The 17,080-nt window shown below is 50.8% G+C and overlaps 1 protein-coding gene across 2 annotated transcripts; it reads left to right on the forward strand.

Moving 5' to 3' along the window:
- Nucleotides 1-6,327: 6,327 nt before the first annotated feature.
- On the forward strand, nt 6,328-16,585 carry BNIP1 (BCL2 interacting protein 1). 2 transcript variants are annotated; one of them, XM_090289816.1, is made up of 6 exons: nt 6,328-6,447; nt 8,379-8,471; nt 10,237-10,328; nt 12,518-12,619; nt 12,824-12,942; nt 15,973-16,585. In XM_090289816.1, exons 1-6 carry the CDS (start codon nt 6,364-6,366, stop codon nt 16,167-16,169), a joined length of 687 nt encoding a protein of 228 aa, XP_090145942.1. In that variant the 5' UTR covers nt 6,328-6,363; the 3' UTR covers nt 16,170-16,585. The 2 variants fall into 2 exon arrangements, with proteins under 2 accessions (XP_090145942.1, XP_090145943.1); XM_090289817.1 differs by lacking the exon at nt 15,973-16,585 and adding an exon at nt 14,631-14,882.
- The last annotated feature ends 495 nt before the right edge of the window (nt 16,586-17,080 follow it).

A 17,080-nucleotide genomic window follows, 5' to 3' on the forward strand; every position in this document is an offset into this window, starting at 1 on the left:
TTAGAAAAGCACTTTGTTAAAAAATTTGCATTTTATATGATTCCTGCCATTTGCTGCTAAATCTGGGCTGGTCAGAATGCTGCAGCGATACTTGATCTAAATAAAAACCTGGCAGTAAAATGTAGAGTGCAAGTTAAATCCTCTTGCTGTTTTAACTTGATCATAAAGATGACATAGGCAAGCTGTGCAGCTTTACATTTTAACCAGGGGACTCTGTGGCATTTAAAACCGTCTAGAAATGGTTGTACTTTAATGCCAGTAATAATCTGCTTCCTCCATTGTCATTAACTACATATGGTTAGTGTATCACACCAACAGATCTTATAAGGGTAATGTAAAAACCCCAACAATTGTACATGTTCTGGTTTTGAAATTGTGGCATGTATTTTTGGGTGAAGATCGTTAGAGAAGAGCTCTCTAAAGGTTTTCTGTGTTCATACATGGTATACAGATAATTCATAATGAAGTCCAGAGTCTTATTTAAGTGAAGGCATTGTGAATTCACCTCAGATGAACCCATTGTTCCGAAAGCAATTATAGAAACTTTGACTCTAGTAGTACTATGATTTAAAAACAAAACAAAACAAAAAAAAACAGACAAAAATCGTTCTTCCTCGTTTCAGACACACTGGATTCCTCGTAGCTCGTCTCCATCTGAAAGCATGCTGTCCAGGTGTTCTTGTTACGGTCTTGTCTGAGTTTTGAATTGGGTGCCACACTTTCTCAGTCAATATGATTGCCTGTTCTACTGTACCATGTATGATTCTCGTATCTTCCTGTGTTCTTCATAACAGATTATGATGTGGCTTTATATTGTGCCTTACTTGTACATTAAAACAAAACGTCCCGTTCCCTTCCACTTCCTAAATCTTTCACTTTGACCTTTTTGGTAAGAGAATCAAAGCTATTCTAAAAACATCATGAAGGATTTCAGATGGGTATGGTTTCAAATTCCCTCTCTTTATAGTTATTTTATATTTGTATGAAAGACCAGTTTTGAGTGGTCTTTGAATAGGAGGGGGACAGATGAGTGGTAACGTCACTGCATCCCTTTTTCCTGACTTCCATGAGTTTGTCACATACATCTTCTTTCTGATGCTTGACTTCGTTTGCTTCTTCGCAATAGTCTGCATTTAAAGAAAGGTGTGTTCCATTCATCAGCTTGAAGTTGACTATTTCATTTTTTCCAGAATTTTTTAGAAGAGTACCCATTTTGTTTGTTTTATAAAACAGATGACAAGTCTCTTTAAAAGAAACAGAAGTACAGTACTTTTGAAATACAATGCTGTTAGTTTGGATTTCTTTTTTATATATATAATATTCATACAATTATCTGATGTTTGCCTTCATTAATAAAGCTGTTAGTTTATTCACCAAAATGTCAAGAATGGATGTGCTTTTCTTTATTCCACACACTTAAAAATAGTTTAGCTGCTAAGATTTAGTTAACTTTAAAAGAGACAAATTCAAGTTGCCTTCAGCAGACATTAACAAAAACTTATGTTCCCTTTCTTTGTAGTCTTCCTGAAGTTTTGTTTAAGTATCTCCTAGTTAATCATGTAACAGAATGTTAGCATCTCTCCAAATCTTGAAACTTGAATTTTGAGGATGCATTGAATTGTGCTGTCAGTGTTGAAGGGACAGGTGTCCGCGACCGTTCTCGTGAAGTCTGCTGTGGACCGCCGTCTCCCACGGGACCGAGGCCGTGTCCACACCTCTGCACAAAACTCCAGGCTCGCTCTTCCCCTGAACCGTGACAAACAAGTCTCACACAGTGCCGTAATACTTGTGGCTTCTTTTGTAATCTTTGTAATCTTAATAAGGGCATTACGAGAAGATGACTCCGTGTTTTTTTACTCTTTCAAACACATCGGGATGTAACAATGGATGTCCACGGTAGGGATGGCTGTTTCGTTTTAAGGAATAAGCATGTTGGGGAAAGGCAGGGAAATGTACTACTGAGAGTTTCACACTCCCCTAGGCGAGTGGGGTCATGTGTTCAAGCATAGCCCTCGTGCTTAGGAAACTGACGGAAGCCGTAGAAATTACACCTCGGGATTGAATTCTGCCAAATTGCTGTTTTTGTTTAGAACAGAGATTTGGGGGTAGTGGTGAGGGAATAATAAAACCTTAGAACTACTTCCAAATAGTATTTTGGAGACCTGGGGACTAGGACAGAACATCCAAGTTGGGGATTTCAGGTGCCAAGTTTGGGTGAACTACGTTTGCCTTTCCTCACGATGTAAACACAGTGGTGTAGGTCATTACATTCTGGGTGTATGGGAGCGGGACTGACTACTGTGTCTTGCCCTTCGCCCTGTCCCCCCCACCCCCCAGAACCAAATAACAGAAATGTGTATGTGTGTGCTGTATCTGCCTTCCCACCGCATTTTTATGACACTGTATTCCACTGCCTGCCTTTCTGACCTTCTTTCCCTAGGATCTGTCCTATAACTTAGCACTTGTGGCTAATAGCGACGCTCAGGCTGACCGCGCATAGGACGTCACAAGAGAAGAGTGGAAGGGCAAGAATTCAAAGCGTTTGCTCGTCCGGTGTGGCAACTTCCCTCGCGTAGCTGCGTGGGGTCCTGTCTGTAACGCTGTCACATGCTGTAGTTTTGTTCCCCGCCCCAGTTGTTCCCCCACAACTGGAACTATGAAACTTTTCATTGGATTCAGTCTTGTCTTTTGTCTAGAAAGAATTTTATCTTGTTGACGCATGAGCTGTTTAAAAATTATTCTATTAAGTGTTGGTTAATAGTTGTGCAGTTTTCCTTTTCAGAAGAAAAGGCAGTTCACACGTTGCCTTTGTGTTCTGTCACCTTGCAGTCCCTCAGCACTTCTAGTCAGATACAGATTCATCCGTGTATGCAACATCCTTTGTAATTTAAAATAAAAAAAGATGAAAAGGTTTTGACACGTTTGGCTCATGTTTTCGCCCTTCCTGTCCCCGGCTTTCCCGTGGCTTCTCGAGGCAGCCGTCTGCTCCTCAGGGCAATCCCCTGCAAAGAAACCCCAAACGAAAGAGGGCAGAGACTTTTAGTGAAATTGCGCTGTTATGTAGAATTATTTATTGATAAACATTTGCATTTTTCATAGCTTGGAGCACACTTTAGTTTATACTTCTCCCTTTGATTCTTTGGGCAGGTGATTTCTCTTGGGGAAATAAAGTATTTTGAGTCTTTAAGTAAGAATACATAGAGCCTAAGTCAGGTGACCCGAGTGAAGCCCGCTGTGAAGTGTGAAGTGTGTACCTTCAGCTAACAAACTTGTCCTTGGACCAAGACTTGTACCAGCTGCTGGGGTCTGAAGAGATCAGCAGGCCTGCCAGGGCCTCCCAGACTGCTGGCGGTGGGGGTGAGGGGGCAGCCTGTGGACAGGGTTGCAGAACAACACAGAGTTGTCACACAGGGACACACGGGCCCCATCTGGTGGGGCATGTTAGAGAGGAATTGACAGGCTTGTGTTCCTGACGTCCCCGGACCCTTGAGCGAAGCTGAGGCTGTCAGGAAGCAGAGCGGACATGGCCTTGCGTGAACTCAGTCTGCTCTAGGACTTCACTCCTCCAGATCACACGTCACAGGAGCCTCTGCCACGGTCCAGGAACTTGAAGGAGCTGGCTGAGCTCTTAACTAATCCTGTGAGCGGCACACAGGTGGGTTGTTCACTGACGTTGATTCGGAACCAGGAGAGCTCCTTAGTCACCAAGGAAAACACTTTAATGTCCCGGCTGGAAGGTTCAGAACAGCAAGGAGTTAGAAAGTCCTAGAAGGCTAGGGTGGCATTCATTAAGCCCCCGCCAGGTTCTGTCCCATCAGGGAACTTGGCTGGGGCTCTCAGTGACCCAGTGAGGAGGATAATCAGCCGAGACTTAGATGCGGGGTCTTACCCCAGACCCAGCTCATGTGATACGGAGCTCAAGTTCAAACTCCAGTGTGCTTGCTTGTGGTCAGACCATTCATACTCATCTCTGCAGGCCCCGACCCAGGCCCGGGCAGTATTGGGAGTGTTGCAGGTTCGATTCCCAGTCAGGGCACATGCCCGGGCTGTGGGTCAGGTCCCCGGTTGGGGGCATGCGAGAGGCAACCACACATTGATGTTTCTTTCCCTCTCTTTCTCCCTCCCTTCTCCTCTCTAGAAAGAAAGAAAGAAAGAAAGTCTTTAAAAAATCTGGAAACCAGAAAGAACTAAAGGCAAAACCTAGCAGATGTAGGAACCAAAAGTTAGTCTCAGAATCAGTGGGTAAAGGTGAAGGGAACAGTTTGGGCGTGTGGGTCACCAATTTGCATACCTATCCCTCAAAGATGGCCTCTTGCTGACGGGCTGAGAATTGGGTCATTTTGCTAGAAGGGACTGGGTGGAAGAAAGGGGAGCTGTGTTTTGTTCTTTAATTGCAGGGAGATGCAGCTGGGGACTGTTGGTTACATAGGAATTTCCAGCAGGAAGCAGGATGTGAATGGGGGCCAGGGTCACGTAGGCAGACCTGCCTTCAGACTTCGGGCTTCTTACTGTCCTAAAGGGGAAGCTTCTGTTTGAAGGTCCAGGGCGTTTGACCTGCACAGTGTCAACCTCCGTCTCTTTAAAAACTTAATCTTAAAATACCATTGCCAGGAATTAACAAAATGTACAAGCTCTAAAGATATCTTGAAAATACTAGGAAGGATACAGAAAACTCGAACAAGTGCAAAGAGACCAAGTTCTGGAAGAGGAGCAATCAATAACACGAGGCTGTCAATCCTACATTAAATAAAAAATTTAATGCCATCCCAATAAGGACCTATCAATAGAGTTAAAAAAAAAAAAGTTCACATAGGGAAAAATAATAAGTGGGAGATACTGGTGGTGGGGGGATGTTTAATCCCTAACATATTAAAACATAAAACTATAATAATTAAACATGTCATTTTGGTGCATGAATGTTTAGACAGGCCAACAAAACAAATCCATTCAAACATAAGAATTTAGTAAATGTGGCATCCCGAGCCAGTGAGAAAAAGATGGACTCTTCGGAAAACAGTGTTAGAACAACCGGGTAACTGTGGAAAAAGTAAAGTTGGCTGTGTGTCTCATACCATATACCACCATACATTCAAAATAGGTAAAGATCTAAATGTTAAAAAAGGAACGAAAAAGAATTCCTGTTGCTGGTGGAAAGCTTTCCAAACTTGGATCCCAAATCCGGAAGTCATAAATGAAGATTGATAATTCTATGTGAAACAAAAATAAAGCAAAAAAATTTAAAGGAAAACGTTTAAGGCCAAAAAACAAAACAAAACGCTAAGCCAGCTCAAAATTCTATAGGCTAAGAAAAAAAACTCATGGTTAAGGAATAATCCTAATATAGAAAGAGCTCTTGGGAATTGACAGAAGGCCAACAACCCAACAGAGGAACAAGCAGACGACAAATACAAATAACCTCATTCATGATGAGAAATGCAACTTTTAAAATGGCATTTTTGACTTCATCAGATTGGCAAAAATCCCAGTGTTTTAACACACCAAGGTGCCAAGACTGTGGGAAGCAGGCACTGGTAACACATGCTGGGGGGAGTCTAAACTCCCACGGATAGAACCTCTGTGAATAGCAGTATGGTGGCATGAGTCAGAATCTGTAAATGCCCAGGTCCTTGGACCTGGAGATGCCATTTGCGCTGGGCAAGTCATCCAGCTTCCTCGCGTGTGGACTATGGATCATTGTATCTCATGGGGCTGTTGTGAGAGTTAATAAGTTAGACGATGCACATAAAGCCCTTAGTACAAAGTGCTTGGCACATAGGAAGTGTTCCCAAAATGTCGGTAATAAAAGAAGAGCAGCGAGCGCGCCCTGCGTTCTCCCAGAGGCCACCTTTGCGCACGGTGCTGGGCGCTTTGCGCGTCTTAAAGCCTCACGGAACCCTCCAGCCGCCCCTGTGCTGACCACCAGGCGGCCTCTGACGACACCGAGGCCCAGGGACGTTGAGTTCACTGTAAAATATGAAACATTCAAGAAAACAAAGAAATACAAAATTTTGTCAATGCCACCTTCCAGAGACATCCCAACTGATCCCTTTCTTCCAGTCTCCGCCGCCCCCGCCATACAGAAACATCTGTAACCATTAGAATGGCTGATCGGAGCAAGATGGGAGAGGCCACCGCGAAAGCGTTCTTGATGTTCCCTCCTCCCTTCGTGTCCGTTTTTCTGGACCACGACAAGAGGTGAGAACGATTTCCCCCGCAACGTGTCGGGGGAAGTCCCCACGACTCAGAGCCGCCATCCTCGCCGGCCTCAGGCCTGCCTCTAGGGGGCGCTTGCAGCAAGACTGGGCGGCGAGAAAACGCGTTTGAACTTGGCCGCCGCCGCTGCCCGTAGCCGGTGTCTCCAACATGGCGGCTGCCCAAGATGTCCACGTCCGGATCTGCAACCAAGAGATTGTCAAGTTCGACCTGGAGGTGAAGGCGCTTATCCAGGTACTGATCCCCGGGGCCTCTCCTGGGCTCCCAGTGCCCGCCACGCGAGCTCCGCTGGCCCCCCGTGTACTCCGCGGTCTCAGCCCCGAGCTTTCCCCACTCGGTCAAGTCTCCTTGGTGGCTGGTCTCGCTGTACGGCCGGCTGCCTGCACCCCGGCCCCCTTTGGTCCTTTCCCCTTGTCCGTTGGCCTTGATCGTCCATCCAGGTGCCGTTGGCTCCCCCTTTTCCGGGACACCTCCGTGCCCCTCGCCCCTGAGCAGGATTCCCCTCTGTGGCTCCGCTTGGTCCCTCCCATCCGGATCCCTGGGTGTCGCCTTGCCCCGCACCATCTCACAAAGCACCTGTCACCCTCTTCAGCCCCGTCTTCTGACCACGCGCTCCCCGCCGTTCGGTAGCAGCCTGGCGGCGTGAGCCCCGCTCCTGCCGGCCAGCTCCGCGCGGTCCGGTGCCCCGTGGCACGGGAGGCCCCGGGTGAAATGAACGCCCCCTGGACGCAGTTGTGATTTTGTAAACGAGGAAATCGGGTGAAACGGCAAGGACCGAATCTGAAGGCAAGATAGTGGCAGAACTGGGGGTTTGCCGGGAGGAGGGACGGAGGTCCCTGCGGGGCTCTGGCTTAAGCCAGTTAAGGGCAGAAGGAAGTAGTTGGCAGAGGCAAGAGTTAGGAATGTAGAAATGGTGCCTTAAGTTTCACAAAAAGAAACCAAAGGTTTTATTTTATTTTATTTAAGAATGTGTTTACTTTTAGAGAGAGGGGAAGGGAGGGAAACATCAGCCGGTTTTCTCCCCGACACGTCCCAGCTGGGGATCAAACCCACACCCCAGGTATGTGCCCTGACCGGGAATTGAACGGGCGACTCTTCGCTTTTCGGGATGACACCCAACCAACTCAGCCGCAGTGGTCAGGGGACACCAAGACTTTTAAACCTTGGTGTCAGGCCAATGGTTTCCAGGCCCAACAAATGTTACTTAGCATTAGATGTAGATTCAGAGTCTGCAACTGGCTGGGGCAAAAAGTGAAGGAAACCAGACGCAAAATAAACCAGATCAGTGCTTTACCATATGGTGCCAGGAAGCGTGATTCAGTGAATAAAGCCAGAGAACAAGTGAGGAAAAGATGCAGTCATTTAAATAAACTTCCTGAACTTTCCTTCTCCCATGTGTAAGCTACAAAACAGCGGGCTAATTCTAAAATCGAATCAAAAAGATCCATTAGAGCTGGATCCATTACACTCTTACTGCATTCCGGCTCCTCTGCTAAATGCTTTACGTACATATGTGGTGTGTGACGTAGGTAATGTGATGAGGGGACAGGCACAGAGAAACCAAGTGGTTTGTGTTTTTCAAGGTTTCACAGCTGATAAACACACAGCCAGCATCTGCATCCGCATCCACAGAGTCGGGCCCCGGGGTCCGCTCTAAAACCTGGCTCCGATAATTCTGACTATCCAGAAGCAAATTCTCCATCAGTCCTTGAGTATGTCTGTAAACCAAGTGATTTATAATAGGTGGTTTGTCAAACCAGATTGAAGTTAATCTTGTCATATGATTTGCAGGAATTTAGCACCCCAGTTTTCAAGGACCTAAAGTTATCAGTATCCGTTTGGGATTTCCATTTTAGTTGAACACACAAGCTACTTTAAGGCTTTCGTATCTGCCAGGTGGCGTTTTGTTTAACTTTAGGAACTAGTAAGTCAAGACAGAATTGTGTTTCTCTCTGTGCTTTTATGTTACCTATTCAAAATTAATTTAAAGAGGAAGGAGAAGAGTGTAAATAATAATGTGTTTGCTTGTGTCGCGGAGGTAAACAGCAAAGAGCAGGATGGATTTCAGTCAGTGGGCCAACCTTAGCTGCGGTCACTGTACAGATGGTGCCCGTTTCATTTCATTGCCTTGAGAAAGGTCCCCTCATCTCTTCAATGTCTCCTAGGATATTCGGGATTGTTCGGGACCACTAAGCACGCTTACTGAACTGAACACTAAAGTGAAAGAGAAGTTTCGAGAATTGCGGCACAGAATACAGGTGAGCTGCTACGGAAGTGAGCTGCTAGGACAGGGCCTCGGTCCCAGGACTGACCTCTGCCTGAGAGCTGTCTTGGTTCTTCGGTAAATGTTTAGAGAGTGAGGGTAACTGTCCTAGCCTGCTGTCCAGGTTAAAACTAGAAACGCTGGAATATAGAACACTGCCAGCTGTATTAAGTGGGTGGAGGGATGGCATTGTCCTTGGAATTTTCAGCTTAAAAACTCTGGGGTCACTTGAACTACTTCCTTTTCTCTGCCAGTCTCTCCAGCCCATCCACCCCAATCCACCACCAGTGTTGCCTGGGTTCCTTTTCCAGGCTGTTGCTTCGCGCAGCCTCTTCCTTTCTGTTCTGTAGTCACCAGGCACATCATATGCACATACAACCCTCCTGAATTTGACTCTGGTATATGAGGTCTGTCTGGAAAAAGTCCAGCCATTGTTAATATGAGAACGGTTCGCATGATACTGATGGAACCTGGCAGCCAAGGAGCGGGGACTGGAATGCGCATGCGTGAACAATGGCGCCTTTACTGTACCAGTCAGTGGGGGTGGTAGACGCCATTGAGTGAGCATGTGTATGGTGTGGCCGTTGCATTCAAATTGGCTGAGCAAGCAGAGCAATGAATCTGCATCAGATTTTGCGTTAAGTTTGAACACTCCTCTGCGGAAACTATTCGGTGGATTCAGGAGTCTGCAGCTAAGCTTCAGCATGACAACATGCCTGCTCACGTATCACGTCTCATCAAACCTCCCGAGTGACTCGGCCCCCCTGCAGCCCAGATTTGGCGCCCTGCGACTTCTGACTTTTCTCAAAACTAAAATGGCCTTTGAAAGGGAAGAGATCTCAGACCATTGATGATATTCAGGAAAATATGATGGGGTATCTGACGGCAGTTGGGAGAACCGAGTGAGGTCCCAAGGTGCCCACTTTGAAGGGGACTGAGGCATCCTTGTCCTGTGTACAATGTTTCTTGTATCTTCTTCAATAAATGTCTCTGTTTTTTCATATTACATGGCTGGATACCTTCTGGGCAGACCTCGATGTGCCATCTCAAAAAACAACCAAGTGAGAAGTCCCAGTTTGGATAGTGTAGATGTTTCTGCTACTGTGCCTTCAGTGAGGATAACTTAGGTGGCAGGGACCTGCCCATCTCTGGGTGAGTGTTGGGCGCCCAGTCTCCCTGCATGTGCACATGGGGTGTAAAGATGAGTGCTTTTCATATTGCGTGGCCCCACATGCCAGGCCAGCAACTGCGGTTGCTTTAACACAAGGAGAGCGTCTGTTCCAAAGCTGGTGGAGAGATGGGTCACTTGGACCCTCAGAAGCAGTGGGTCTGTGTCCTGTGTTTTGCTTTCCAAAGGGATTTTCAAGGGAAGTTTTGAAAACATGCAGTTTTTTATATTCCCATAATATCTAAGAACGGGGTCAGTCCCCTGTTTAGTATTTTTGCCCCTTGTCAGGCATGCGCCACGTTACAGGCGGCCTCTGCCACTACAGGGCAGCCGTGACCACTCACAAGCCAACTGCGCTGGCCGAGTCTCCTCTGCACTGTGGGGCCTCGGGAGTGTCCTTGCTTTCTTGCAAGCCCAGCTATGTGTTTACAAGGAAGGATGTTTGGGGTGTGTCTGTCCCCTGGCATTCCTAGGTGTCCTGCTCTGGGAAGGTTTTCAGGTGCTGGCTATGCCCTGGCTACAGGGAGAGGTGCTCTCCGGTTTTTGCATCGGCTTTAAAATGGTTTTAATACAGAGCTGTGTGCCCCCATAGGAGCTTGAGCAGTCGGCTAAAGAGCAAGACAAAGAGTCAGAGAAGCAGGTGCTGCTCCAGGAGGTGGAGAACCACAAGAAGCAGATGCTCAGGTAGGTGGCCGGGCCTCCTGCCAGCAGCCTCTGCTGGCTCACGTGCCCCCTGGGAGACTTGTGCCTGGGTGTGCCTAGGAAACCTGGTTTAACGACTTAATTATATCGTGCATGCACAGATGGGATGTTCTCTCTAGATCAGTCATTTCCAAAGAAAAGGGCAGGTAGGAGCTCTTGGGCAGGGGGAACCGGGCAGTTTTACAAAAGCATATTTAATGTGATACTGTGTTTTATATTTTTAAAACAAAACCAAAATATAGTGGTTTTGTTTTACCTAAGAGAATGGGTACCAGAAAAAGTCCACTAGAAGTGTACCCGTTTAAGATGGATCAGTCCTGACCCGTGTGGCTCGGTTGGAGCGTCGTCCTATAAAGCAAAAGTCACAGGTTCAATTCCTGGTCAGGGCACATGCCTGGGTTGTGGTTTTAGTCCCTGGTCAAGGATGCGCACAAGAGGCAACAGATCGATGCTTCTCTCGCACATCGATGTTTCTCTCCCTCTCTCCCTTCCTCCCTTCCCCTCTCTCTAAAATCAATGAGCATGTCCTTGGGTAAGGATTAAAAATAATAATAATAATTTTTTAAAAAGGTGAACCAAGATGAGGTTATTGTGGCTATGGGCTAATACTCGATTATGTCATTGAAAATATGTGCTGTTTCTTGGTATTGAATTGGGGGACTTTCCCAACAAAATTGTCTGGTGTCATAAAATAGTACCTGTCCCTTCACATGGGACTTTGCACCATAATCATAGGAGGGTCTTTATTGCAAAAAATCGGAGGGCTCCATCGCCTTTCCCAGATCATTCTCTTAAAGCCCCTGCTGGGCCACCCTCCTCTGGGCCTTCCCTGTGTCCTCGCTAGTCAGGCTCAGCCCCGTCTGTGTTAGTCTGTGGCTTTGCTTCTGGTTTAGTCTGTGGCTTTGCTTCTGGTTTCAGTGATGCTCCAGCATCTTCCCGGCCGACGGCAGCTCTTTGGAACACCCAGCAATCAGGGGAGAGGGGCTGGCCGAGGCGTGGGTGTGCCGGAGGCGAGGCTGGTGGGGTGTGTGTGTGGAGGGGGACGGGTGCGTGCTGACCAGTGTTCACGTGCTTGGCTCAGCAGTTATGCCTTGTGTCATGATGACTTTTGCTTCCCAGGCCCACCGAGGGCACTCAGATTATAAACTGAGTAGAGGACAGCTTCGTACTAAGTATAGCGAGTTCGGCTGGACAGAACCAGCTCCGCATGGGTTTAAAGTTGAGAGTGGCCACTCCTGCTGTGGAGCCTGAGGGCAGAGGAGAGGAACAGTAAGTCACGGCCGTGGTGACTGCGTGTGGAAGCAGTAGCTGTGCTGGCCCGGGGCGCGCGCCTGTCACACCGAACAGTGAATGATGGCTTGCTGGTCTCGTGCCAGTGACCGTGAGCGCCTGGAGGGCAGGGCTCCTGCCTGGTCATCGCTGCCTCGCGGGGCCCGGCAGACCTGCCTTGCTAACAGTTTGAACGCGTCACTGATTCTTTTTAAGTGTCAGGTGTGAAACGGCAGAGTGGCCGCGGTTCAGGCGTCGGGGGCTTGTCCGCAGACTCTCGGCCTTGGGGTGCAGGCGGAGAACCGCCCGCTCAGCCCACGCCCTCTCCACTGGGCCTGGAAGCTCGCAGGGCTTAGCGCGGGGGACGGGAGCCGCTGCGCACGCGTTCCAGAGCATGAGCGGGGTCCTCCGCGGGGCCCCCGGCCCTGCCAACTCCCGGCCGCTGCTCCCCAGCGGGCCCTGTCCCTCCCCGGCGGGGGCAGGGACAGCATGTGAATAGATCATGCCACGCAGGCCCTGCTGGGCCAGGGTGTGGGTTCGCTGCGGTCTGTCTTTAGCATGGAGGGAACAGCAAACCACGAGGAAATGTCGAGGGAAACTGCCTTGTTATGATTTTCCTACATATATTGGCTGAGCGGCCAGTGAGCCAGAGCCTGTCGTAGGTCCTGGTGACGCAGACGTGCGTGAGGCGCGGTTCTCGGGGAAGAGCCGGCCGGCCCCCAGGGCGGAGCGGTGAGGGGGAGACGTAGCCGGGCAGGCCCGGGCCTCGTGCCCTCAGCGGAAGGCTTTGGAGGTTACCCTGAAATCGGGAGCCCTGCGGGCTGCACACAGAGCTGTGACTGGGGCTGTCTGTCATCCTGGCCCTGTCAACAAAAACTCACACGTGCCCCTTCTGATTCCAGCAATCAGACGTCGTGGAGGAAAGCGAATCTCACCTGCAAAATCGCCATCGACAATCTAGAGAAGGCAGAACTTCTGCAGGGAGGCGACGCCTTGAGGCAAAGGTATCTGTTACAGAGGGCAGCCCCGGTGACATCCCCTCCTGCGGTCCCGAGGCGTGTGGGCTCGGGACACCCGTGTCGGCACTGACCACGAACGTTTAAAAACGTGTCGATGTCACAGATGGAAACATGGGGTCTCACGTGCACACGGGGCTTTCTCGCAGCCAGGCCTTGGTTAACATTCCTCCTCCCGCTCTGGACGTCTAGGAAGAGCACCAAAGAGAGCCTGGCGCAGACGTCCAGCACCATCACAGAGAGCCTCATGGGGATCAGCAGGATGATGTCCCAGCAGGTCCAGCAGAGCGAGGAGGCCATGCAGACGCTAGGTAAAGCGGTCTGGAGTGGGAGCATCTCCCGGGACGCGGCCTCAGGGCCCTCGCCCCGCGCCGGCCCCCGGCACCCCCGCCTCTGCATCCCGCCACCCCCGCCTCTGCCTCCCGCCCCGGCCGCCTGACCCGTCACTTCCCACTTCTGTGGCGGCATGGTTGTACCCGGAGGGAGACCTGCTGCCCTTACTTCTCTCCGGTTTCTCTAGTCACACATCCGCAGTAAGAGGCTTCCCCCGCAGAAGCACTCCCAGGGGCTCGCGTGAAAAGCAAGGGGTCCGCTGCAGTGGGGTGGCGGCGAGCGGGGCTCGGGGAAGGTCTGGGAGCCTGTTCTTCGTCCAGGGCTCTCGGGACCCGCTGGGCCAGGCTGCTTGGGGACTCACTGCCCAGAGAGATGTGTAGTGTATTGGTGGCCGGCTCATCTGCTGGGATTTCGGCTTGCAATCATGCTCCCCAGAGTGGTGGTGTTTTCGTTTTTGTTTTTTTAACCTCCCAATGTGGTTTTTACTCTGCGCGCCTTTTAAAAGAAACGGAGGGCACAGAAACAGCTGCTGGAGACCACCTGGCTCCCCCAGAAGCTTTCCCGTGGCGTCTCCCGTACGGCGCACAGAAGAGAGTCGGGCCTCCCCCGGGCCCTCCACGTGGGGAAACAGCGACCCTTTTGGGAGAGTCACAGGGACAGAAGTGGGGAGCCCGGCCCCTGAACCCCACGCACCCATCCCCTGGCTTCAGCAGCTGCCGACTCAAGGCCACTCCTGTCCAGCGCTCTCCCCACGATGCCCCATCTGAATGATTTTGCAGCAAATCCCAGGCATCGTAAATATGCAACTACGTCTCCCTAAAAGACTCCTGAAACAAAAAAACAAAGGAAAAGACCAAAACCACAATGCCGTTCTCACCCCTAAAAAGTCACTGTAATTTTGAACCACCTTTTTTTTTCAGTGCACTGTTCAAACAGGCAGACGCAGAAGGAAAGCCAGCAGCTTGTCCCCAAGGTCACTCCCTGTGTTTGAAACTTATCTGGGCATTTAGGCTCAGCACCAGCCGCTCACCCCATCTGAGCGAGCACTGCGGGCACAGACTGAGCCTCGGGAGAGGCCTGGGAGAACGTGGGAAAGAGGAGACCGCTGGCCTTTGAGGCAGGTGACAGATGGCCACACCCAGCACGGTGTCAGGAGCAGACTCAGTCTAGGTGGTAGGGAGGGCACGCAGGTGCCGGTGGTTTCTGGGGTGTTGAGGACTGTTTGGATCTTTTTTGGAGGACCATTCTTGGGGCCCGTTTTGCAGGAGAGAGAACTGTTGAAAAATAAGAGTGCAGTTCTTAATCATTCCCTTACGGCTCACGAGTTCAGCTTGATTTAAAGCTGCCGAGAGCCTTAGCCTTTTAAAAAAGCCTGTTCGGAATACAGCATCTGGACTTCGCTGGTGGGGTGGCCAGGGGCCAGGGTTGCCGGGGAGTCGGTGGCGCTTGAGCTGGGGCGGTGGGCGCACGGTCTGTCGCGCTTCTGTGCCGCCGGCTTGCGTGCCGCTTTCGCGTCCTCTGTGGGGAAAGGTGACGAAGACAGGCCTGCTGGCTCTTTGCCCGGCAGGTGCTGAGGTGTGCGCAATGGAGGAGGGGGGCCGAGAGGGCCGTGTGGGCTTCTCCCCCTGACCTGCCCTTTCAGAGAGGGCTTCTCTGTTCCTTCCAGGAGTTTCCTTCGTTGGCTCCGTAACTTTGCATTTTGTGAAAGGGTCATGGAAGTTAGGTGGTCAAGGAGAAGCCCACTGGGCCAGCAGCGTCTGAAAGAAGCATAATGCGACTCAGTCTTCTGGGATGCACATCAAAGCAGTGGGACGAAACATGAAATTAATTTTGATAATTTCTTTAACTCATTGTGTGTTAAATAGTACCATTTCAACATGCAATTAATATGAAAAATTACCGAGACATTTTACATGCCTTTTTTCTTCGTTCTAAGTCTTTGAAACCGTGCGGGTATTTCATACTCGGACGCGTCACCGTTCGGATTGGCCCCGCCTCACGCGCTCGGGTGCCTCGCGTGTCTAGTGGCTGCCCTGGCGGCTGCACAGCCCTCGGCCAGCCCCGACCCTGACCTCCAGCCTACTCCCCAGAGGCCACCACTGTGACCAGTGTCTCTTATGTCCTTCCGAGACCTCTGAGCTCGCGTGGCACAAGCAAACTGAACGCTATCTGCTCCCCTCTCTCCTACCTGCATGCAAACGTTTCCCACGCTGCTTCCCCTCCCTGCCTGTCCACGGGACACGCTTCCTTCTCTGGGTGTTCCGACAATGTCATGTTTTACTCTGTAGGGGGCGCTAGCCAAGAACCCCTTCCCCCAGTGTCAGGCCCAGATCCCCACACTCAGAAGTGAAGTTGACGTCTGAACGCCAGGAGCCTTACAAGACACGTGCCTGCTCTTAGGTTTCACGCGGTGTCCAGAGCGCAGGGGTCCCGTCTTTAAAGCTACAGCCGTGACCTGGCACTGAAGGGACTGGTTTGTGTGAGGGCTTGTGGCAGAGCCGAGCCCAGCCTTCCGTGATCCCACGCAGGGCAGGTCTGGCCGCCAGGTGTCCTGGCACGGTGCCCCTCCTAGGTGGGAGGTCCTGGTGCCTCCCAGCTTCTGGCCCCATACAGACCTCACAGGGCCGGTCCACGGTCACCCAGATTAGTTGCGTGGCTGGCGGTTCTCAGCAGCGCCTGCCTGCTTCAGAAAGCAGAGGTTGGTGGTGGGGAAGAACCCTTCTCTGCCCTTCTCCCTGCTGGTGCCCACTTTGGAGGACTCCCGGGTATGGCCTTGTGACATTGTATGTAAACAGACCATGTTGCTCTGAGCTGGATGGGACCTAGGGAAGTGTCTTCCCTTGTTTTGTCCTTGTTCCCACTCCTCTGATGGTGTCTGTTCGCAGTCCCTGCTCCTGGCACGGGGAACTTGCTTCAGAGAGGTTTTTACTGGGAACCCAGCCAGCAGAGCCATCTCTGGATTTTCTGCTCCACGGTCTGAGCCAGGCTCCCTCCCTCTTGTGTTTCAGTCAACTCTTCTCGGACGATTCTGGATGCCAATGAGGAATTTAAGTCCATGTCGGGGACCATCCAGCTGGGACGGAAGCTCATCACAAAATACAATCGCCGAGAACTGACGGACAAACTTCTGATTTTCCTTGCCTTGGCCCTTTTTCTAGCAACAGTTCTATATATCATAAAAAAGCGGCTCTTCCCATTTTTATAGGACCTGAGAGCTGGCAGCGCCTGCCCTTTAAGCTCCGGTGTCAGGATCCAGCCATGCCCCTGAACTGTGGCCCAGGCTGCCAACCGATCCGTGTTCCCCAGTCGGTTCCAGTTGCTCGGCAGGTCGGGTGGAGACAGTCCCCCAGGTTTTTGCAGGTGGCACCTTATAAAGGGCGAGCAGAGCCAGGGAGGCCTGTCGTCAGGATGCCTGCAGGGACACAGGGACCCCTAGAGCCATCACACACGATGGCAGCTGCGTGGGGCACCCAGAGGCCACCCTCTGGGATTCATGTTCCTCCTCTCCCACTCTCTCCCTGTTGCCTTCATCCAGACTGGGTGGAGGGAAGAGAAAAGTGTGTTGGGGGGAGGGTCATGGAAACTCATGTTCATTCCTTGAATAAACTTGACTGTATTTAACAGAGTGAAAAGCATTTGGTTTTACAAGGTATCTGTCCGGCAATTCTGTGTTTGACGTCCAGATTTCTAGGACGTGAGCTTCCATCATGCATTTGTTCATCCAGCAAAGGAGTGTGAAGCGGCAGCCCCACGCAGTGTCTTACAGACGCTTTGGACTTTTACAAACACGTTGATAAAGCAGCCACGGCCCCGCCCTCCAGGAGCAGGAGCCACGCCATCCCACAGGCGCTGCAGAATGCGAGCCACCGGCCCCACGGGAGGGGCTCACCCGCCGTCTGAGAAGGCCAAGAGGCAGACGACCTTCTCTTTCCTCACCCGGCGGCCTGGCCTGGCCTGGGGGTGCCATGTCGCAGGCGTTGGCCCGCACCTTTCTCTTTGAGGTCCGGAGCTAAATATAACCAAGGAGAGCCAAGCGAGTGATAAGCCCAGGCCTGTCTGGGACTGAGTTCTGTTGAGGCCAAGGGGACCGGGCGCTGGCTCGGCCAGGCTGGACCT

This window comes from Furipterus horrens, unplaced genomic scaffold (assembly GCF_987537825.1).
Source record: "Furipterus horrens unplaced genomic scaffold, mFurHor1.1.pri manual_scaffold_10, whole genome shotgun sequence".
Taxonomy (NCBI): Eukaryota; Metazoa; Chordata; class Mammalia; order Chiroptera; family Furipteridae; genus Furipterus; species Furipterus horrens.